Source organism: Colletotrichum chrysophilum (assembly GCF_026319265.1).
Source record: "Colletotrichum chrysophilum strain AFK26 chromosome Unknown scaffold_18, whole genome shotgun sequence".
Lineage (NCBI taxonomy): Eukaryota > Fungi > Ascomycota > Sordariomycetes > Glomerellales > Glomerellaceae > Colletotrichum > Colletotrichum chrysophilum.
The window spans coordinates 250,795-272,999 of record NW_026517305.1 but is presented as its reverse complement, the minus strand read 5'-3'; the positions used below and the strand labels follow the sequence as shown (position 1 = coordinate 272,999).

Below are 22,205 nucleotides of genomic sequence, written 5' to 3'. Positions count from 1 at the left end.
ATCACTTGTGCCGCGATCATTTGTGGGACGGGTTGCAAAATCCCAAATGGCGTTTCGAAGCTCGCCTGGCAGCGAGGGGAACCGGTGAAAAGTCGGCGCAATCATTGTCTTGATAGATATAACCATATATCGGAAAGGTGTGAGGTAAACGTGAGACTGAAGATGGGGCAGAGCTAGGGAGAAATTACTTGAATGCGGAAAGCAGAAATCGATAGGCGAATCAAGGACAAAGCCATTTAGACGGCATATATGTCCAAAATCATAAATGGGCTCTGCGTTAAAGTTGAACTTAAAGAAACACCTTAACTTATGTCCCACTTAATCCGTCTACAATTCACTAGGCGTTCACTTAGTCTGCTAAGAGTTGCCTTTCTTACTAGCCCGGGACATCTAATGGTTTCCTCCCATATATCGCATACCCATCCCAATAGCCATGCAGCCCCAAATTCTTCACATCTCGCCTCACATGTGAGCAAAACACAATAGTCTCCGACATCTTCCACTCCAGAACCCTCGTGAATAGCGCCAGACTCATCCCCTCTAACCCAGGCAATAGCGAAGCCTGCACCCACAGCCCCATCTCCTTCAGCTTCGGGTCCTCAGGCCACGGGCTAACGGGGAACTTGATCTTCTTCTTCACCACCCCCTCGAACCCGGCCTCCTCCATCATGTCCGCAAAAGTATGCGTGATCGCCAGGCTCCGCCCCAGCTTCTCGCACGCGTCCGTAATCATCCGCGTCCACTTGCTCAGCGGCATGTCCTCCGTGAGCGTCCCGTCGTCGCACTTGATGGGATACTCCGAGTCGTGAATCTCAAAGTACCCGCCCGGCTCGAGGCTCTTGTACGCCTGCGCGATGATCTCCCTCCAGTTCGCAAAACACCCAATCATGTTCCGCGCAAAGATGAAATCAAACGGCTCCTTCCACGTCCACTCCTTCTCCAAATCGTCCACCTCAAAGTGGCAGTTCGGCGGCACGTAGATCGGCTGGATAGGGCTCAGGTCGACCCCGACGACGGTCGCGTGCGGGAACTCGTCCGCGTAGTCCAGCGCCCAGGTCCCCGTCCCCGTGCCAAGGTCCAACACCCGCCTGGCCCCCTCGTTTTTCGGACATAGGCAAAACGCCCCGTCAAACGTCAGCATCCAGAGGTGGCTCACAATGTCCAGCCTCTCCTGCTCCAGGGCGTCGTTCGGGAACGGGTACTTGCCGTCCGACAGACGGTGGTACGTCCGCCCGTTCTCGCGGCGGTAGTTCAGGATGGTGGCCTGGAGGAGCGCGTCCGGTGCATCCCGCTCGATGGCCACCGTCGTGTCGTCGGCGTAGTAGTCCGGGTACTCCGCTGCGGCGGCTGCGACCGCGTTTTCCGGTGCGCTTGCGCTTGTCGGCCGCGAGCGCTGTGTTGTGCCGACCCGCCGGGAGGCCAGCGAGTAGTAATCCGTGGGTTCTTCCGGGTCGGACTGTGCGCGCCCTCCCCCCTCTCCAAAGACCGGCGCCGGCGGCGGGGCATCGTTGTTGACGGTCTGCCAAAAGTGGCCGGACATCCTTTTTTCTAGAAAGACTATTGGAGGGGTACAAAGCTAGCAGCAAGGCGTATGAATCGTACGCCGGGGGCGGGGCCGTCTGGTTGAGACGAAGCCGCTAAGGGAGGGGACGGTCTGGTAGGACGAAAGGCCGGTGCGCGCGCCGGAAACCACGCAAAAAAAGACCGATAGTTCATGAGAAAAGGGGAACGACGAGAGAAGGGAGGGGAGAGAGAACGGAGCGAGGATGGCCCATCGTCCCACCTACCGAGTCCTGGGAACATCCCCGCCATAACGCCACCGCCTCAGTTCGCCCGCGGGCCCTCCTCCCGGGGTCCTGGGGCCCAGGCAGGCTGCGTTGCGCGAAAGCCAGACACCCCGCCGCCCGAGTAAGGATTAGAAAAGCAGACGGGGAGGGAGACAGAGAGGGAGGTACATTTTTGGAGCGGCCTGGCTGGCGAATATTATCCCTGGAACGCTTATCCGCATCGGCGGGACCATGCCTCTCTCGGGTCCTAGCGTCACCCACGCCCCGCGGCTGTGGACACGGCGGCTGCATCGGCGCCGGAAGAACGTGGCCTTCCGGGCCAAAAATTCCCACGCTCCGGGGACTCGGGGATGGAGGCTCTACGGCCATCACCTCACGCTCGCGACGACGACGGAGACGATTGACGAACGAGACGAAACGAAGGCGCCCCGAGGCCCTCGCACATACAAACCGCCGATATGGTTGTCCGGATAAGACTTGCGCGCTTCGGGCGCGTCAACCAGCCCTTTTACAACATTGTTGTTTCTCAGGCCAGGTACGCCTCCTCAAACACCCCCCCAACTTGCGAATCCAAACTACCCACGCACCTGGAGGAGGAGGATAATGATGATGATACCGGCACCGGGATTTGGGAGGAAATGAAAGGATCATTGCGCAGAGGCTAACGTGTCCCCTGCAGAACCGCCCGTAACAGCAAGCCCATGGAGGTCATCGGCACCTACGACCCCATCCCCAGACAAGACCCGTACGACGCGACGACGAAGCCGCACAAGGAGATCCGCCTCGACTCGCTGCGTGCACGCTACTGGATCGGTGTCGGCGCGCAACCGACCGACACAGTTTGGAGATTGCTATCTATGGTACGGACTGTGCTCAGTGTCCACTACGTGTTGAGACATGATGCTGACCCTCCTACCCCCAATAGGTCGGAATCCTCGAGCCAAAATACAGAGCCAACGGCGAACCCAACACTGCGACTGCTGCCAAATCCCTCAAGGAGCCCGTTCAAACGCCGTCATCATAAAGTACCCAGATACGATCTTGAGAGGAAGCAGGAGATGAACCAACATCAGGCGATGGTAGGCAATTCGCAACGAAAGAACCGATATTTGCCACGGCGAGGCTGCCGAAAGGGGGAAGACGGCTTATCTAAAAGTTGATCGGAGGGCTGCTTGGCATTTGATAACAGAAACGCCGAGAATCCAAAAATGTACGAATATCAGAGCACCATCAGATGATGGCAGACTTTGTCGACGGAGACAGTGGCGAGGAGGCGCCAAGGCGGAAGCTTCAGATGAGCTTCACGACACATCATGTGGCACGATCCAGGCCTCATCGAGGATACGTCACTTTCATTGTACAACATTAGGATTGTAAAAGACCAAAATGTCACTCCATTGAAGCCATTTTATGCGCTACTCAGGACCGCCCGTGGCTATTCGGTTGGCCCGTCTTATCCTAAATTACCTCTTACAACAAGACGTCGAGAAATGAATTAGACGTGAGGTGCGAATTCGAGTAACGCCCACAATGCAGCCACCGCGCTGGTAAGGGGTTAAAGAAGGGGAAAATACCCCGGTGAAACGGACAAAGAAAACAAGCAAACCAACCAACTCCGAGAATGCGTGACGAGTTCCCGTGGGAAATTCCCGCCGCAATGTCTATCCCAAGCGGCCGTGTAAGGGCATTCGTATCATCCAAAACAACTCTTCCTCTAAACTCTTGTGTTTCGAAGGGGCAAAGTCTTCTTTTCTCAATGCGACGCGTGGAAGACAATGTTCATGATAAGGCACACAACCATGACGCATACGCCGTAGATAGCGAGTGACAGCGCAAGCTTGCGGAGCAGGTCCTGCTCAATGTGCTCCAGATCCCAGCGCCACTTGCGGTTCCACTTGCGGGGGTTGACGACAACGCTAGCTGCGCTGCCGAGGCTGGCGATGCTGTTGATCATTGTAGCTTCATCCTCCTCGTCTGAGGGGATATCGGCGTCGTCGTCCTCTTTGTGGAGACGCTGCTGGTGCACACTATCCGGGTCACTGATCTTGTAGTAGAAGAGACCTGGGAGAATGAAGCTGATACTGGTGGATCCAGTGCTGCCGACATAGGCAAGCACTCTCTCGAGGTTGTGAACCGACAAGGCGGTAATGTAAGAAAGAATGAGAATAACGCTGGTAAGGATCGCAAAGCGAATGTCGCTCATGGAAGAAGTAGACCCGTGGTCCGAGCGGACAGACGCCGAAGATGGTAGAAGAGGGCGGCCTCCAGGCGAAGTCGAACGGCCGTTGGCACCCGAGCTACGGTTGGGGCGCCACTTCAGAATGGCATCGATGGAGGCGCGGCAGGGGTGAACCTGTAAGGGAACCGAGAACGTGACAAGGACCACGATGGCCAACTGTCCGATGTAGGACGCGACAGTCGCAGAGTCTAAATACGTCAGAAATGACTCGGGGTGTGAGCACGCGATCACTTACACATTTGGATAATGTTGCCTGTAACGGCGTTGCCAAAGGTAAGGTAGCCGGTGATTGCTACGAGGATGTAGATGCTAGCGGCAGAGCCAATGCTAGAGCCGACGACGCCGATAATGCTGCCAGGAGAGCTATCCTTGATTTCGTTGATAATGGCAAACATCTACATCTTGTTAGCAAGAACCTAGAATCAAGTCCTGCGTCAAATGACGTACGTTCTGGTGGCACGTATACGCAAACACCACAACAGGCAGAGTACTGAGCACTGCTACGGTGCTCTCGGGCTTGACAACCCGGATGTCGCTGGTGTCCTTGAGCGGGCTGTCGGCAAAGTGGTAGACGACGAGCACAATCAAGTAGCCAATGGACACCAGCGCAACCACGCTGGTGTACTTGAGCGAATCCAAGCGCTTGAGGAAACTCAGCGGGATGATGACAAGCATAAACAACGTGATGTAGAAGTTTCTCTCCCCCAAGTACGGCCTAGTCTCCGCCAAGCCACTGAACAGCCCCAAGCAGACCTTGGGCATCAGGTCGCCGATGATGATCATGTAGGAGACGCCGACACCGAAGCATTTGATCGCAATGGCCGTATCGAAGAGGATGGCGGCGTTCGGGTAGGTAATTTTGGATATCGCAAAGAAAGACGACGATCCGCGGTCGAGGTATCGGGCGCAGCGAGACTGCAGGTAGAGACCGAAGGAGGCAGTGATGCCGGACCAGATTATTAGAAACACACCAAGCATTATACCCATATGCGACACCACCGAGGGCATCGCCAACGTCCCCGCACCGACAACTGTTCATTGCGCCTGTCAGCCGTGTGTCACCATCACCCCGCACATGCTTGAAAACGCAATCTCCGCGGGCTCACGCGACAGCACATACTAGTATTCAGCAGGTTGATGACACTGCTCATCATCGAGGCCTGGCCTCCTCCCTCCCTTCCATGTCTTCGGCGTGGTCTGCGCGCAACAATATCATCGTCAGCAAAGTGTCCCTCTTCTCGCATAGCCCTGCCTATTCTCGGATCTGACATCCGGGGCGGGTGGGGTTCGGCGTACCGTGACATTTCGCCGGAGCTTCCAGACGCAATTGAATTTGCGTTTCCATCAGAGATACTTGAGTAATTCGGCATAGTACTGCGTGCCGGGTGTTTCGGTCGTCGGTTGGGTTCGTTTCGAGGTCGATCGTCGCCAGAATGCGTCGTCTCTCGTGGGATGTGTGTGCGGCTGAAAGTTGGTTGGCAGTCGCAAGTCGCAAAATCGCCAAAGCGAGTTCTGTCCAGATAAAAAGTGCCGGCCAAAAGAGGAAGCCGGATACGGCGAGATTAGATAAAAGATGTCCACTTGGGCAATGACAACCAGCAGACAGTCAACAAGCGTAGCGATCCGGGGGCTTGTGATTGTCGAACCGGCAAAAACGGTATGGGAAATGGCAGGTTAAGAAAAACCAAAAAAAATGCGGTCCTGCTCGGGTTCCCGGCGTCTCTGTCGCAGACGGGCAGGCGGCTCGCTCAGCAGTCGGAGAGCGGAGAAAAAGAAGGCGTGACGTGAGGGTGTGCAGTGGAGGGAGGCAAGGCAGCTGTGACGTGCTTTCCTGCAAATCTCTGGAAATGTCTGGTCGCCCTACCGGGACAAACCTCGCAGGGTTCAGCGTGTCGGGACGTAGCGACCGAGTAATTCGATGTCGCGGCAGAAGGATGGGATGGGCGGGCAGGCCAGCGGGCGACGCAGGCTGTGGCTGGAGTCGGTATTCCCGTGGGTTGATCGCGATACGTGGGAGGGTGAGCGAGTCGGGTTTGTCGAGAGCGGCGGCTTGTTGGCTTCTTCGAGGCGTCGCCGTCGTCGCTCGTCGTGTTGGTTTTCTGCTGGCTGACTTTTGCGACGGGCAGTCAGAGGCGACAAGACAAGCCTGACTCTTGTTCTCTCGCTCCTCGCTGTCGCCGGCAGACGAGGACGAGCGTGAGTTGCGCGAGACTGACTTTTTGACAGCAGAAAGGTTGTGTTCCCCTCCGTCTGGTGTCCTGTTCTGCGGTTCTGACCTGATCTGACCTGGCCTGAACTGAACAGCAGGAAAGATGCAACGGCAGCAAGCACCCTGGGGTTCCCGCTGAATAAACGACAAGTTTAAAGGTATTAATTATGGACAGCTATCCAGTTTGTTGCGTAACATCAGTCGGGCTTGGGAGACGAGGGTCATACAGCGAAGGAGGCCACTCAGGCCAGGTTGAATTGTCGTTGATTTGGTTAGTTTTAGGTAACAAAACCGGAGCTCCCCGAGTGGGCAAACGGCTACTTCTTTAATTACCTCCCGCTTTACCCTCCCGTCTGTAATGATTAGGTACAAAGGCCATGCCACGTACCTGCGCTGCTGCTGCGCCGCCAGTGAACGCGCAGACGTTGGCGCTGTCTCGCTCCTCAGGCTCGACCTCACCTGCAACAGGGCCAGCCAGGGGCCGCTACAGGAGGCCACGAGGCACGACGCACACTGCACTCTCCGACTGTCCGCCCACTGTCCGCACCAAGACCCGACAAACGGGGGGCGGGCAGGAACGACAGGGCAGGCCCCATTCTTAGCGTTCACCCCCGGAATTACCCTTAGTCAATCTGGCTTGGCGCCATCAAAAGCAACTTGGACCTGGAAAGTCAAAGGAGGAGCCCCCCAACCTGGTCTTGGGCAGTCACAAGCCACACATCACCTGGCCCCCCATCCGCGGCACCTTGGACGAACTCGCGACAGCAAGCTTCAGCCACTCACAAACATCAGCCTTACTGCGCTAGACACCATCGCAGCAGACCTCGATCGAGATTCTGTGAACTCGGCCTCGCGACCATTCCTCTCGAGTGTTCATAATCCATACCTGCCACCATACCGTCCGCTACCCGGCAGTGGTCACCTGCAATCCACCAGACACCCCTCCCTGCGAACGAGCCAAACCACACTTCGACCCCCGACGCGACAACGCGCGTCCCGCGTACCAAGATGGACTCCTCGCTGGATACCACGACACTCTCGACAATATCGCTGCTCGAGTCGCGTCTCTTGCGCATCGAACACCTCCTGTACGGCCCGACCGCCGCGCCGCCGTCCCTGAACGCCGACTCCGCTGTCGATGGCCTCGAGGATCTCGAGCGGCGATTCAACCATCTTCTCTCCCGCATCCGCGTCTATGGCGAGCTTATGAAGATTTGTACGACGCGCATCTCCTCTGCAGGTTTTGATACTAATCTCCGCTAGACAACTCACACCCGACTCTCTTCCAACCCCCGCCCCCATCCGAGCCCCCCATCCAGCTGGGTCCCGAGGCAGTCCAAGCAACTGTGCTTGCATCAGCAGCCTCATTTCCTGCGACAGCCTCTTCACTGACCTCCGTCAACGACTGCCCGATCCCCGAGCCTTCCCAGAGTGCGAGCCTCGCGTCTCTCGTGCCGAGAATGCGCGGTATCGAAGCAACTCAGATCGCTCAAGAGGCTGAGATGGCACAGCTCAGGGAGCGGAGCGAGGAGGTTCTCAAGAATTGGTATCAGCAAGGTGTCCTTGGCGCCTCTGAGTTCGTGGCTGATGTGGAAGGCCGAGTGGAGCGGGCAGAGCGCCGAGTCCGGAGGGCGGAGCGGGAAAAGGAGGAAGCGGCGGCCATTTGAGACCCGGATGGAACCAATCTCCACCTGCCGGTGCCGACGCAGCCTTGTTCACCTCACAGCATTCGCGGACCGGAAGACGGCATGTTCCAGAGTGCAAGGGCTTGCGTATGCTTAAGAGGCTGCACATATACCCTCGACTCCGCCAGTGTCAACCACAGATCGTTCACCTGCAGAGCAATGCGGTCATTTGCCGAGCACGCATGAAACAAAGAGTGGCTACCTTGTGTCGATATCCAGTCATATTATTACGGTCTCCCGCAGGCCAAGTGTAGGACTGCATCACTCTTCAGAGACCGTTAACTCATGGCGCCATTCTGTCGGTATCGGCTGCTGATCATCTCGAAACCCGAGAAAGAGACGAAAGGCCAGTTTCTGCTTTCTTGGCGGTAGACGGGATAACGTGGTATCCGACGGCAACCAGCAGAGAAAGGTTCAGATTACCCACTTCAATCCCGAAGGTTGAGGGCGACGACTCCGACAGGTCTGACGTTGTCCGCCCGAACCTCAACGCAGGTTAGAAGTTAGACGGAAGTCAATGTGCTCGCTCACATCGGAGCAACAGTTGTGCAGACGGGATGGTCGGCAGGGATGCTTGCTTGTCTGTACGGGATTCGCCTCTCCGCGTTTCAGAAGCAGGTTTCTCCCAGTTACAGAACTGATGACTGAAGTCGACACCACACTGGGGCTGAAATAGACTCGGCCGCTAGTTCAGCAAACCCTCATCCACCACCCAGCCGATGGCTGACAGATGAAGCCCCGTAGCAAGTGAGGTAGTCGACAATACGAGGCCTCGTCGCCACCAAATTTGTGACCGTGGTGATTAGAGAGTGTGCAGTAGTGAGTGAAGTGACAGAAAAGTCGTCTGAGCGCCTGGGGTTGCATTGGGTGCTCGAATCGGAAGAAAGGTTGATCTACCCAACCAGAAAAGCTTGGCCTCGCAGGTCTTATGGACTGCAGCTTTCAAGGGGCCGTCCGTGACCAGTGGGCACGGATGATGACCTAGCTGGCAGTGGCTCCAGGCCCTTCGAAGCTGATGTTCCCCTCGGATGGATGATTATGACATGACGGTGTTGATGCGCAGGTCTGGCCAGAGGCAAACTTCGGTTCCGAGGCGACGACGTGGCGTTGCTGATTCTTCGTGCCGGCACAACCGCTACCGCGGCACGGCACGACGGCCTTTTCTTTTCCAAGTGGAATAACTTGCCATGATCGCGAGGGGATTGGCCTCCACAGCGGCATTTGTACGGATTCCATTTACCCCGCGTTCTTCACTACCGGATCAGCAGGTGTTTCCTTGATTTTCCCCCCAGCTTGCTGACGTGTCAGCCACACGAAGAAGCCACTGAGGCGTTGGGTGCATGCAGAGGGGACGAGGCCAACCGCTGGTTGACTTGATCTAAGCGAGGGTCGTCCAATGGAGCGCGCAGCATCGCTTGAGCTTGGTCGTTCGTGAGAGCTGCAGGGGTCGGGGCCAGGGTTGTTGGTTGCAGGAGGGGGCTGTGGTAGAAATTGTTAAGAGACACAGTGTGCTCTGTGCTGACTGTGTCTTCGTTGTCTTTCTGCAGGAGCCGTGATTCGCAAACCGCATTGCCAGTGTCAATCAATGCGGCGATTCATAGATTTTAGAGGCCACACAAGATGTCTATCGTGCTGACGAGTAACAATGCAGGTTGCTGGAAACCGCCGTTTTTCGTGTAATTGTACAGGTGCTCTGCTCACGAGATCCTTCGATACGTCAAATATTGACCAGAGACTTGGCGCTGCAGTTGACACGAACATCGGAGATGGATGAATCCCAGCGCGGTAATAGGGTGGATCCTAGGGGATTTGAATCATGAACGGTCTCGGGACCTTCGGGCTGCATGAACACCACGAACATCATATGCGCCGCGGCTCAGAGCCGGCGAACCACTAGCATATGAGCACAAATACAGTTTGCGCGCGACGCGGTTCGCGAATTCTTCCTTAATGCCAGCGACTAGGCAAAAGGACTCTGTCAGAGACGCCGGCAGCTTTGTGGTCCGTCGATGTGCAGCGGGAGCGAATGCTTCAAGCCCGGTCCGGTAGGTAGTGACCTAGAAGCCGACCAGCACGAAGCGCCGAGAGACCCGGCGATCGGCCTGACGGCGTGTAATTTCGCGGTTAAAGGGTTTCCAAATTTGGACCAGGTCGAGTTAAGCGAGGCCGAGACTAGCACCGTCGGCCGCGAACAGCCAGATCTCCAGAGCGAATTCAGCGGATGAGGCTCTGCCAGAAGCGTTGTCAAGGTGTTGCTCCTTCGTCGCCCGTCAGCAAAGTGTTTCGCAACCGGTAGTTTGGTCGGGTGCTGATCAACATGATCTCCGGAGTTCCCCCCAGACTTGCGAACGCATTGGTGAAAAATCATGGGATGAAAGAAGAAAATGCGAGTCAAGTGCTGTCAGTGACATTGGGCTGGGTTGTGCGCTCATCGTCAAAGCAGCGTCTATCCCAGGCCGAGGAGGGTAAGCTCTGGATGGTGCTGCACGTATGCTACCAGCAGTAATATCACGAGGCAATGGTGAGGATGGTCGGTAGCGATGACGATTCGAAGGTGTCCTCGAAGAAGCTGGGAGGCTAGTGTGACTTGGACAAGCCATGTTTCGGGGGTTAAGGCATTTTCGGTACTTGATTGTCTCGTTGTTGGGCGCTTGTTCTGCGAGAAAAGACATGGCCTGCGGCAGATGGTGTTACGGCTTCTGTGGTCTCGAGCGTTCAAGACCATGACCTGCCAACCGCTGCCTGCGATTAGTCTCGCTGTAGGATCAACCAGACACCAACCAGGCCGGGGTAAATGGCGCCGCAAACAAGCTGATTGAGCAGAAGCCGAATGTCGCAGCGCAGATGTCATCCAGCGGTGACAGAACCGAGCTCAAGCGCGGGCAGCGGAGACCCGCCGCGTTCCTGCATATCAAACGGTATCGAGTGCAGGACTCGGAGCGTGAACCAGTCGATCACAGGGGCGCTGGCAGCAGCACGGTATCAAGTGGTGGCATTTGCAGCTGTCAGCACCCTTTCTCGCCAGCCCTCAGTGGACAGATGGACAGACGGACTGGACACGGACAATCGGTCGTCAAAGGAGCCGCAAAGCCCGGGTGGACAGAACCCACAAGCAAGTGCGAAGATTCGAGGACGGGTGAGGGTCCGAGGGTTGAGACTTGGGACTTGAAAGGCGGGTATCGGATGTCCCCCGTCACGGGTACGACTCTTCAGCGCATCAGGCTGTCGTTTTTGTGCTGAGCATCTTCAGATTCCGGTCAGTCAGCGACCGCATCGGGCGAATGCATGCTGATCTCTGCCCGCTCACGCGGTGAAGGTGTGCTGGCGATGAAACGGCAGGAGAGGCGGGCGGGAAAGTGATAGGACGCCCCTGCATCCTCTCTGTGTCGACTTTGCTGTGGAATGTGAAGACGATGGGAGGGCGGTTCCATTTTGGTCGTGAAGGCGATTCGCATTCGCAGCCGGGGTCAGGTATGCGAGGCAAACTAAGACGTCAACCAGTTTGAATTCGAACTGTTCGGATAGCCCATAGGTATGGATTGCCATGATGAACCAGAACAGGTGCAACTGAAAGTCGACGACGACGTGGAAGGGACGATCCAAAGGTCTGGCCAAGTCTCCGCTCAGGCAAGGCAAGGCAAGCGGCAGCAGGCAGCGGGCAGCCTCAGGGCCTCGAGGCTTCAGGGCTGAACCTGAAGGGAAGGGAGACACTGAGAAAGGTTAGTTAAGGTAAGAGCACCCGCCGGAACGTGCCTCGAAGAGCGGGTCTGATTCAGGGGTTAGCGGGCGTGATGGCCAATCACCAGAGTCATGCCGTGGTGGTTGTCCAATTGGTGTGGTGGGATGCGTTGCAGGAACCAGCAACCAAGAGAGTCTAGAGAAGACCAAAAATCTCAAACCCTAGCCTCGATGGCAATCAGGGGGGCAGGGACCAACGGTTTCTGGGGCACCACTGCAAGGTGAGGTGCCTTACCTGGTAAGTACATTAGGTACTCCGTAGGCAGGTGGTGGATATCGTGAGAAGACACCGGGCCTTTTGCTTGTGGACTGGCGGGAGATCCTCTCTTGTTGCGTGCTTCCTGTCGTGTACTACTAGGTAGCGCGTTTTACTCCATCAGAGAGGACCTGTCCACGAGGTAGACCTTCCTTGCTGGCCCGGTAGATACTGAAAATGGAATGAGATGGATCTGCTCGAGGCACGTGCCGTCTACGGATACCGTTCCACCACCGTCTCCAACAGCACACGGTGCCATTTCGAGATGTTCAAACGGTGTCGCTCATCAGACAGCACCCGCGTATGCCAGAGCAGCCAGGCCGGGTCTCCCATCCTTCCCGTCATAGCCCTCCGCACTGCAACGAGGATCGCTGGTGGTGGTCACAGGTGTCTGTCCATCCGAATGTTCGAACAGCAGCATTCATTGGCAATGATTGCTGCTCTTATTGATTTCTCTCCATCGGACGCCCTGGACGAGTCGATTTAAAATTTGGCTCGTTCCGGACTAGCGTGGGTGCGACACGCCAGCCTGGTCCCGCTTCTTTTTTTCTGTGCTCCTTCCACAGTGGAAAGAAGGGCCCAGGCACGCTCCCACCTCACTGCTGACGGGATGCTTGGTGCTGCGGCTGGCCTTGCTGGCTGTCCCATCGCTGTTGCTCGTCTCGCTTCCCGTATTATCGGCCCCAGTCCACGTTCTCTGCGTCTCATTGAGTCTGGATCCCTTCTCTTGGTTTTGGGTTTCCACTTGCACGTTCATTTAATTAATGTCCACATCCACTATGCCGTGCGCACACTTTGTATATAGTGTAGAGATAGATGATCACAGAGGCTGATAGACCAGATGGAAAGGCATGCCTGGCCTACTGGGAAATTCGGCATCAAGGGAGGGAAATGCAGCTGGAATAGGGACAATACCTATGGCACCTTTGCAACGTACAGTAGCAACATACAGACACACTCTTCCATTGCTGCACCTCACACGCACGCCGGACGCACTCTCTGGCCTGCACAGCCTCCTACCTGACCTGACCTGGCCTTATTGCTACCTCCTTACGGATACATGGCAGCAGGCGATAGACACGCTGCACGCTGACCAGGCCCAGGGACCTGCAGCAGCCCTTGCAAAGTCTCCCACCTTCACTGTGACTGGATTGGCCCTGCACCTGCTCCTGCTCCTGCTCCCCGGTCTGCCAACTGCCAACCTGAGCCCAGGTCTCTCTCCTCGCTCTCCTCTTTTAATTCCATTGCCCTCCCCCCCGTCCATTCCTATCTCTGGACTCCTTTCAACCCATTCCCCGACAACGGTTTACGGCTGCCGTTCACTGTCGACTAGAGAGAGAAAGAGCGAGGAAGAAAGACATTGGTTGCCGCCCTCGTCGAGAACGAGTAGGACGCCTGCGCAACTGAGGCCGAACAATAACAAATACCCGCCAAACACGCCGCGTATCCTACGTAGCGTATTCGTAGCGCCGCCGACAAACACATTCTGCCTGGGCTTCCCTAACGACTGGACAGCTCAGCTTACCCCATCCTATCCTCAACACAGCAGTCGACGCGCGACTCGAAGCATAGAGACATCGGCCTGCAAGAAAAAATAATAGGGGCGGATTGCACCTCGACGCGCGATCGGGTACCACAAGCTCCAATCCAGCCCGCCCGTTAGTCGACCTTTTGGTTCCTCGATTAGTCGACCTGCCTACCGGTGAAAGTGCCTGGCTTGAGCTTTTCTTGCGATAAAAAAATCCACGCCGGCACCAACAGTCGACGCCACACCACGCCCTCTTCTTCGTTTGGTCTGCTGGTCCGGCTCACTTCTCCTGCCTCGCTTTCAACGCCGCCTGCTTCCTTCTTGGGCCAGCTAGTCGGTGCCCTTCATTTCGCACACTCGACTCGCTCGACCGACACCAGAGACACCAACAGCGCCCGCCCTGTTCTCTCCTCCCGCGCTGCGCCGTCGCCTCGCTGCCCCTTACAACTGTCGCCTGCTTTCCCGCCGCGCGCAGTTCGTTCCATCGGCTTGTCTCGTCTCGACTCGATTCGACTCGACTCTCGACCTCCGTCGTCTTTTCCCATCTTGCATCCTTTCTCATCCGATTCCTCACTCCTTCGACTTACTTTCTCCCTTTCCTGCCTTACCTTCACGACCGCACCACATTGCTGCTGTCTTTGACTCGTCGCCTTTCGACAACTTGACTCCGACCATTCATTCTCTTTTTCTTTCCTAGAAAAGAGGCTGCCTTGCTGGACAACCCTCTGAAACGATCGACTCGCATTCGAGATTACAGATTCTTCCCCGCCTTACCTACCACCTACCTTTACCTCATCTGATCCAGCCTTCCTTCGCTGCCTTCTTCAGCTCAGCTCAGCACTTCCGCTCCCTGACGCATTGAACGGCAAACCGTCCGACAACATCCCCGGCACTCTTTCTTTCATTTCGCCTACGAGCCCAACCACCAGTCACTCCTTTTTCGACGACTTGCATTCCCGCCAGCCACGACAACCCCCTTACGGCATCCGAATTACGTACAGCACGCTGCATCAGCACTGCCTCGCCAATTCTACAAAACCGTTTGCTACGATTATCCACGTCGCAGCGCCTTGAAGTTGCCAGGTTCAATCTTTGAATCGTCACTTCAATCGAGACCAATCCTCGATTCTTGCCTCGAGGCATCTAATTTCTGCACCCCACCAAACCCCGAACGTCTTCCTTATGCCCTCTTACGGTTCTCTGCATTCACCATCGTTGCGCAAAATGGAACAATCACGGGTTCAGTACGGGAGAAAGGGCATTAATCTGGGAAACATCATTGGTGATCCCTTCGCCCTAGCCACAGTCTCCATCTCCATGGTATGTTTGCGCTGCACAACTTCTGGTTTCAATTCGTGAACTTCTTGCTGACCCCTCACTAGCTTGCATGGATAATCGCATTCATCAGCTCCATCATCGCCACGACACAGGTCACGAATAGCACAGGATCCTTCCCCGCTTTCGCATGGTGGACCGTTGTCTACATGTTCTTCCTCATTGCCGGTGTCTTCGTCGTCGTCGCATCCGATACGACACAGACCTACCATGTCGCCCTCACGGGATACCTGGGCGCCGCCTTGGCTCTGAACTCGCTCACCATCCACTCTCTCATCTACTCCGCCAATGGAGCTCGCCAGGCCGCTGGAGCTGGTTTCATTCTGATGGCTATGGTTACCGTATGTTTCGTTGTTGCTGTGCACTAGAAGCTTTGCTAATCCGCGCGCAGATCGTCTGGATCTTCTACTTCGGCTCAGCCCCCTCCGCCAAGCCGCGCGCTTACCTCGACTCCTTCGCGCTCCAGAAGGAGTCTGGAAACAGGCAGATGATGTACGGCGGCGGCCGTCCCGAGACTTCCACCTCGGTGCAGCCTCCTCAAATGTACACTTCGGCGCAACTGAACGGATTCGAGAACCCATCCCCGGTCCAGGGCATTTCCACCCAGCCACGTGAGTCCGCCGTGGCACCAACATTCAGCACCCCCGGTGCCGGCCCCCAAAAGACTCCTGATCAGGAGGTGGTGCCACCAACCGAGTACCCTTACCGCGCGAAGGCCATCTACAGCTACGAGGCCAACCCCGACGATGCGAACGAGATTTCCTTCTCCAAGCACGAGATTCTGGAGGTCAGCGATGTGAGCGGAAGATGGTGGCAAGCACGCAAGGAAACTGGCGAGACGGGTATTGCGCCCAGCAACTACCTGATCCTGTTATGATGAGCTCACGAATTTCATTTCGCCGTTGGAGATGGGAGCAAAAAATGACCATATGGGACATGGGATGGTTTTCGCGCTCAATGCTTGTTGGAGTACATTAGGGTCTCTTGTCCGGGATAAAAACCGCCGCCTTGTTTTCGAGCCACGGGCGGCACTCGTATATCCGCCGAAACGGCCTCTTTTTTCTTCTTCTACTTGTTGTTTTTACTTCTACCCGCCCACTTACGCGTGCCGGCTTTCCAACCCCGTACTCCTAGTGTATGTTGCCGACGCGCGACGCAGAGGGGGCTGTGTCTTGTTTTTTTCTGCTTTCTGGGACGGGTTACGAGCAACGGGTCGGATCATTCGGATAGCTATGGTAGCTCGCAGGTGGGATACCCATGCATGTTGGTGTTCCCTTGTCGTTTACAAATGGCAATTGCACATATCCATATACAGTATTATTCGTGACTCTCCTCCATCATGCGATTACCTGCGAAATGTCTATCTAGACGAGAACAGCCTCTGCCTGTGGGCTCATGCTGTGCAAAGTACGTCTAGCTTGGTGATGGAGCCTCGCAAAATCAGGAGCTGAAAGAGTCTCACGAGAGATGTGGCTCGCCAACTTGAAACTCTCACGTCATGTACTCGGCGTCCGAGACCTTGTCCTTTCATCGGGCCGCATCTTTCGGAAGTCACAGACCAAATCCAGTTCGTCGGAACGGGTCTGGGGTAGCCTCTCCACCTTCGTCATCGGGTATCATTTTCATCGTTCCGCATGCGTCCTTCGTCTCCCCCACAAGCTCAAGATCCAGCTGAGGCACGACACCTGTGTCCCCCTTTTCAAGCCTTCTCCAACCTCTTCCTCAGCTCTCTCTCCTTTGACAAAACCTCCAGCTCCAGCCTCTCAACGCTGTACTCCAACCCTTCCCTCCTCTGCCTCACCGCCCTAGCCCGCAACGCCCGCTCCCCGTTGAGCGCCTTGCCCCTGCCTCCCACGCCCTTGCCCTTCTTCTTCTTCGCGTACCCGTCCTCGTCGTCTCCGTCCTTGGGCTGCGACAGCCGGCCCTGGAGCAGCTCGCAGCGCGCCTTGAGGGTCTCGATGCGGCGCTCGCGGCGGGCGATCTGGGCGTCTGCGCGGTCGAGCAGGAGGGCGATGTAGGGCCCGATCTCGTCGCGCAGGGAGGCCTCGGCGGCGGCGAGGGTGGGTTGCGGGATGAGCTCGAAGTGGCGCGTGGGGCGGAGGACGGAGGCGACGCGGGGCAGGTCGGAGACGCCCTGGTCGAGGGTCTCGACGGAGGATTGGAGGTAGGTGAGGGAGTTGCGGAGGGAGGCGACGCAGTCTGCGTACGTTGCTGCGTTTTGTGCGGCTGACATTTTTGGAGTTGCGTGTGTGTGTGCTGTGTCTGCTTTGTTGTTTTCGCCAGGAAGGTCTCCTCTTGCGTCGGGATGGTTTGTTTACTTTTCTAGCGGACGGGCCGCCCTGGCGGGGTCGTAGTGCGATTGATTGACGATGGAGAGTGTGTGTTCGCTCACGTCGGAGGGGAGGGAGTCGTGGCGCTGGCTGACACTGGTTGAGAAATGTTGCGCGTTGGTGCTTTTGGGGAGGATGTCGTGGTGATGACGGATGTGGTGTTGAGTGTTTTGGTGGCTTCCTCTTTGTTTTTGGAATCGGCGGGGTGGACCACTGCGAATGTCTCTTTCCCACGTTGTCTACCGGGCCCCACCATCTCAGGAACGGCTGGACATGGGTGTGCCTGACTATCGGTGCACGGGCCAGCCTGTCATCCACAGGTGAGGGAGGTGAGCTTCGGTGTGGGATGGGGATGGGGGGTCTTCGCCTGAGCCTAATCCGACATCCTTCTTGGCGGAATTTCATGCGTCCTGCTTCTGGAATAGAGGCTTCATGCATGGAGTTTCTTTCGCAAATGCATGGATCTGGCTGTTGGCGATGCTTCCCGGGGCGTCCGTCGTCTTCACCGCTTCTGCGGGCCTTGAAGTCTTACGATGTGATGAGCCAGGTAGGTAAGCAGCCTACCTTCATGGCATTGATCAGTCGAATCATCGTAGAATCATGTAAGCGAGACCGCCCCTTTCAGCTGTCATCAAGAAGCTCTCTGCCTAATGGCGCCGACAGCTGGTTCCCTCTGATTAGTTCAGCTCTTGCCAAGCGAAAGCCTCGCTCTGTATTCGGACAAGTCTGCTGACACCGTTTTGTCCGGATTGCGAAAAGGCCGTTGGGCAGTCAGCGACGGGACGTTGGAATTATCTCAACCTAAAGACCGACTGACACCCTGTTTTCTGTGTCAAATATTCAAGCTTAACGGTTATTTCGGTCCGACAAGTTGAGTTAAACATCGCATGCACGCCGGCTCCTTCGGCCGGTCGCATGGACCCAGCCAACGTTCTCGCCGCCGACCTTTCCTCCCTCTAGATGATTAGGTTGACTGTTGTCGTTCGGCAGCCGGCAACCTCCCCGTCGGCACCCTTCCCATTGCACTCACATCTCCTGCCCAATCATGTTTTCAATAAGGGGCTGCCACACAGAGCCGCATTGATGGGAAGACGTTGGACACATGCAAAAGGTGCTATGCATGGTCAGCCCGGAGGCTGCTTACTCCGCTGCACTTCGCGGTATCACGGACGGCGTCTGATGTTGGTGGGAAATGTTTTGAACGACACCCACCCGGTGAAACATGCGCAGGGACGAACATGCTGTGTTTGATGGGATTTGAGGAATACTACTTTAATCGCCTCCAACCCAGCAGTTCGGATCTTGCTCCACTACCTTCTCCTTTCCACATCACTTGTCTCTCTTGCGCCTTTAGTCTATTGGAGTCCTGTTCCTCTTTCTACGGCGTTTTTTCTTGCAAGATACCCCTACAATACCTAATTCAAAATGTTTATCGAGATGGTCAGACGTGCTGATGAGGTGCCTGCTGCCTCAAGCGTAAGTCTTGTTCTCCCCTCGCTGGGAAAGTATCCATGTCATGAAGCTTGAAGTTAACCCTCTACAGACACCTTCCCCAGCTGCTCCGTCTCACAACTCGGGCTCCGACATGCGCATGGGCGGCCCGGCGACGACAGCTATTGCCATTGTTGTGGCACTCCTCCTGCTCGTCGGCATCTCGTTGATCGCCTTTTCAGAGCACCGCAAGAAGAAGAAGGCTGATGCCGCAAGGAGGAACGGGCCAGATCTGGAGCGGTGGGACACAAGGCAGTCTGTGGCATCGTTTGATACCATCGATGAGATCAAGGAGCCGCAGCCTGTGGCGAGGAATACGCTTCAGGGGCGACGGTTCATGTTTCTTTCGAGGAGTCGCTGAGTGTGCAAGTTGCTAGGCTCATTGCCTTCCCAACACCAAGAGGCAGATGTCTCTTGGATTTACAAGCTATGGGGAGAATCATGCCTTAGAATTCGGGTTACATCAGCGTCCGAATAGGGTCGCTGGTATTTCGCGATGCACACTGTCGAATTGATGGTGATTGGCGTCAGCTCAGAATAGATGTATATTTGAATACATTCCAACTTTCTTTCATGCTGCGCGTCAAGTCCTTGTGTACAATTTCGCAGTTCAGGTGGATACTACTGCTATCTGGAGTGGTAGGATGAAGATTGACAGTAAGCCATACAGGAACTATGTAGCAAATGATAATGACAAGGATCCATCGGCAATGCATTGCTCGGCTCGGCTATCTGATCTCTTAGAGATTTCTTATGACAGATAATAAAGACGACACTTTTTACGTCTTAACCTAGCATAACGAAGTAAGTCATGTCAATTGAATGGAAGAAGCGAGGTTGATAGGATGTTGCAACAGTGGAACTGCGCATAATCTGTAAAGGTTCTGAATGTTACACCAACGAGTTTAAGACCCAAGGAGACGAATAAAACGAGCATTAGCTTGATTGCTGGTGATAGTTGCATGACACTGCTCATTTACCAAACCGGGCATTAAACACGACCTCGTTATCTAGCTAATCGATCTGTGCTCTGCTGATGCCCAACCCCGACAGGTAGCTAAACTCTAGCATTTTGATCTCTGAGTTTTGTATTGGCGTGTATTTAGTGCCTTAAGGTATGCCCACGTGATGAAGATCCCCCCACCGACTTATATCGGTCACTTTTTAGGTCCACGGATAAGTGTTCCAGTCCAAGAGTGCATCGCAGGAACAGGGTTTCGTGAAGCAAACCCCAGAACAAGGTTGCCGTAGATCAAGCGCGTCCGTAACTTCATTCGCGCATGGAATTTGCTCAGTGCTTCTCCATACGTCAGAGGAAACCAAGTTATCGTTCGACATAGCGTCTTCCGTCATTTGTGTGGGCTGATCGTACGACCGAGGGATTGTTTCGCTTTGCAAACCGAACTTTTACAGTGCACTGGAAATGTTTCTTGGGGGAGGTTTGTTTCCAGGTGCAGACTGCGGCGTCGGCAAAAGAAGTCTGGACAACTGACTGCTGCTTCCAGTGTTGCCTGTGCTTGAACCGATCTCATTGTCAGTGTTCATGAGGTATCCTGGGAGATTGGAGTTACGAAAGCGGGCACAAGCCATTTCTATGTTGCTCCTTTGTAAATTGCCATCAACAAATGACTGAAGTAGCCTCCAAAATCTTTCACCCGGTTTCGAGCTGATATCAAAGCCAGCGCATCGGCAGATCTTACTACTCAGATCATGCACAAGACTTTGACACCTCTCAAAATCATCGGCAAAAGCCCGCTTCACCTCATCAAGCTCGACCACAGGCTCGAATTCTACTGCTTGTTAGCCGCTAAAGGGTCGTTGGGAAATTCAACATACCTTCAGGAAGAATCCTATCATCTTCAGGAAATAAAACCTTCCAAAGCTTTGACCAGTCTAATACCTGTGTCCGCGATTTTCGATCCGCCAATTTGATTTCGATTTCCGTAGTGATACCATCTTCGGGGTCATGATGGGCGCTATTGTAAGGTCCCTGCGCATCACGCGTCGCGCACATCCGATCGAGTGACACTCGAAGATGATCATCAAGGGCTTTGGACGTCGGAAAGTTTTCTTGGCATCGCCGGCAAACCAATGGCTTTGCTGACGCTTTTCTGTGGAATAATCCAACATGGCGTCTTTTTGCAGTATCAGAAGTGTCTATGTATCTTGTCAATTTTGAAAATGACTTACTTGACCAAAGATATTGAATCAAACGCAACAAGCGCGCAGCTTTGGTGTTCACGAACATTGAACGTTATCGGGTTGCGCTTTCGATAGGGGCAAGTGTAGCGCCCCTTAGTTTTGCCTTTATTGCGCTTCTTCGGCCCATTCTCCGAGCCGTTGCCGTCATTCCTCTCATCATTATTATCGTCTCTCTTTCGCGAGAGGCTGCCTGATGCATCTGACCGCCGTCGCTTTCTATCCCTGTCGATACCGGAGTGTCCACCATCTGGGAGGTGAGAACTACCACTGGCCTCTTGCTCGATGTTTGAGTCTTTTGAATGATCGTTGGAACCATTGTTGGCAACTTGACAATGACCTTCCGTTAAACCGGAAGAATTCTTACGTGGAAGTAAAGCAATGACCTCAAGTTCATTTAGGCACCTTCGTACGCTTTGCCATGCCTCTTCAGGACGGAAAACCTGACTGATAGATATGTTGAAAGCACCACACATATCGTCGATTGAAGGATTGTTGTCGCGAATCGAGGCGGTAGAGGAGTTCGCAGTTTCCTCACTTTGCTCAATCTTTACCATCATTGAGGGCTGTTTGAGTGTTGAACGCCTATCATGGTTTCAGTGTGATACTTGGATACCAAAGAATAAACCGGTATTCAAAGATGACTTACTCGTCCTCATATGTCTGAGTCCGCTTCTTCACCACTTCTATCTTACCAAGACTTTCTTGTTGTTTCCATTTCATCTTGCTGAACTCCTTGTCCTGTTCCTCTTCTAGAACATCGCGCAGCCGCTTGATGACCCTCTGACTCTTTCCGTCTCTCGCATGACAGTTGATCACCGAGTTGACATGCGACTCTTCGTAACACTCGTCGAGACTGGTCAAGCCTATTCTGTCTATTCCCAGAACCTGTTCTTCATATCTGGTAAAATCCGTCCTCCCGGACTCACTGAGACCAGTCCCCCGCCTAGCTGGTAAGGCTGGTAAGCCAGACCAACCCCACTCATCCAATACGGATGAGCGCAGTTTTGCTTCCGCTTGGCCCGACAGCCAGGCAAAGCATGCTTCCAAATGTGCATAGGTCGCAGAGTCGTTGCCTGGTTTTTGAATCTCATAGGCCAAGGTTCTGAGGGGTGTCCGGCCATTTTTATCTCTTGCGTGGACGTTGGCACCTTTGAGAACCAGCGCCATCATCGCTAGCTTTCTGCCATGTCGGACCGCTACATGCAGAGCTGTTTCGCCAGTACGATTTCGGGCCTGTATGGCGGCCCCTGACTCGAGAATCTGGTCAATAATATTGATTGAGGTTTTCCGATCATAATCCTCCGACAGATGCGTAACGAAATGCATTAATACAGTATTTCCAGCTGCATCATACGCATTGACATTGACTCCAATTCCTATCAGATCAAGCACGACGTCTTCTCTC

The 22,205-nt window shown here is 54.9% G+C and overlaps 8 protein-coding genes across 8 annotated transcripts; 4 read left to right on the top strand and 4 right to left on the bottom strand.

Annotated features, from left to right (window-relative positions):
• Positions 1 to 376: 376 nt before the first annotated feature.
• COL26b_003324 (uncharacterized protein) lies at positions 377 to 1,540 on the bottom strand (the record flags this gene model as incomplete). Its single annotated transcript, XM_053176222.1, has 1 exon — positions 377 to 1,540. One exon carries the CDS (start codon positions 1,538 to 1,540, stop codon positions 377 to 379), a length of 1,164 nt encoding a protein of 387 aa, XP_053039843.1.
• Positions 1,541 to 2,245: 705 nt separating this feature from the next.
• Positions 2,246 to 2,811, top strand: CYT21 (Ribosomal protein S16, mitochondrial; the record flags this gene model as incomplete). Its single annotated transcript, XM_053176221.1, has 3 exons — positions 2,246 to 2,322; positions 2,467 to 2,647; positions 2,713 to 2,811. 3 exons carry the CDS (start codon positions 2,246 to 2,248, stop codon positions 2,809 to 2,811), a joined length of 357 nt encoding a protein of 118 aa, XP_053039842.1.
• Positions 2,812 to 3,540: 729 nt separating this feature from the next.
• Positions 3,541 to 5,034, bottom strand: COL26b_003322 (uncharacterized protein; the record flags this gene model as incomplete). The annotated part of the gene is made up of 3 exons (XM_053176220.1): positions 3,541 to 4,214; positions 4,262 to 4,421; positions 4,474 to 5,034. 3 exons carry the CDS (start codon positions 5,032 to 5,034, stop codon positions 3,541 to 3,543), a joined length of 1,395 nt encoding a protein of 464 aa, XP_053039841.1.
• Positions 5,035 to 7,243: 2,209 nt separating this feature from the next.
• COL26b_003321 (uncharacterized protein) lies at positions 7,244 to 7,902 on the top strand (the record flags this gene model as incomplete). The annotated part of the gene is made up of 2 exons (XM_053176219.1): positions 7,244 to 7,451; positions 7,499 to 7,902. 2 exons carry the CDS (start codon positions 7,244 to 7,246, stop codon positions 7,900 to 7,902), a joined length of 612 nt encoding a protein of 203 aa, XP_053039840.1.
• A 6,764-nt stretch (positions 7,903 to 14,666) lies between these two features.
• SHO1 (Transmembrane osmosensor) lies at positions 14,667 to 15,654 on the top strand (the record flags this gene model as incomplete). Its single annotated transcript, XM_053176218.1, has 3 exons — positions 14,667 to 14,762; positions 14,825 to 15,118; positions 15,169 to 15,654. The coding sequence occupies 3 exons, from the start codon at positions 14,667 to 14,669 to the stop codon at positions 15,652 to 15,654; spliced, it is 876 nt and encodes a 291-aa protein (XP_053039839.1).
• Positions 15,655 to 16,476: 822 nt separating this feature from the next.
• COL26b_003319 (uncharacterized protein) lies at positions 16,477 to 17,010 on the bottom strand (the record flags this gene model as incomplete). The annotated part of the gene is made up of 1 exon (XM_053176217.1): positions 16,477 to 17,010. The coding sequence occupies one exon, from the start codon at positions 17,008 to 17,010 to the stop codon at positions 16,477 to 16,479; it is 534 nt and encodes a 177-aa protein (XP_053039838.1).
• Positions 17,011 to 18,532: 1,522 nt separating this feature from the next.
• COL26b_003318 (uncharacterized protein) lies at positions 18,533 to 18,959 on the top strand (the record flags this gene model as incomplete). Its single annotated transcript, XM_053176216.1, has 2 exons — positions 18,533 to 18,583; positions 18,651 to 18,959. The coding sequence occupies 2 exons, from the start codon at positions 18,533 to 18,535 to the stop codon at positions 18,957 to 18,959; spliced, it is 360 nt and encodes a 119-aa protein (XP_053039837.1).
• Positions 18,960 to 21,442: 2,483 nt separating this feature from the next.
• Positions 21,443 to 21,967, bottom strand: COL26b_003317 (uncharacterized protein; the record flags this gene model as incomplete). Its single annotated transcript, XM_053176215.1, has 2 exons — positions 21,443 to 21,663; positions 21,775 to 21,967. The coding sequence occupies 2 exons, from the start codon at positions 21,965 to 21,967 to the stop codon at positions 21,443 to 21,445; spliced, it is 414 nt and encodes a 137-aa protein (XP_053039836.1).
• Between the last annotated feature and the right edge of the window lie 238 nt (positions 21,968 to 22,205).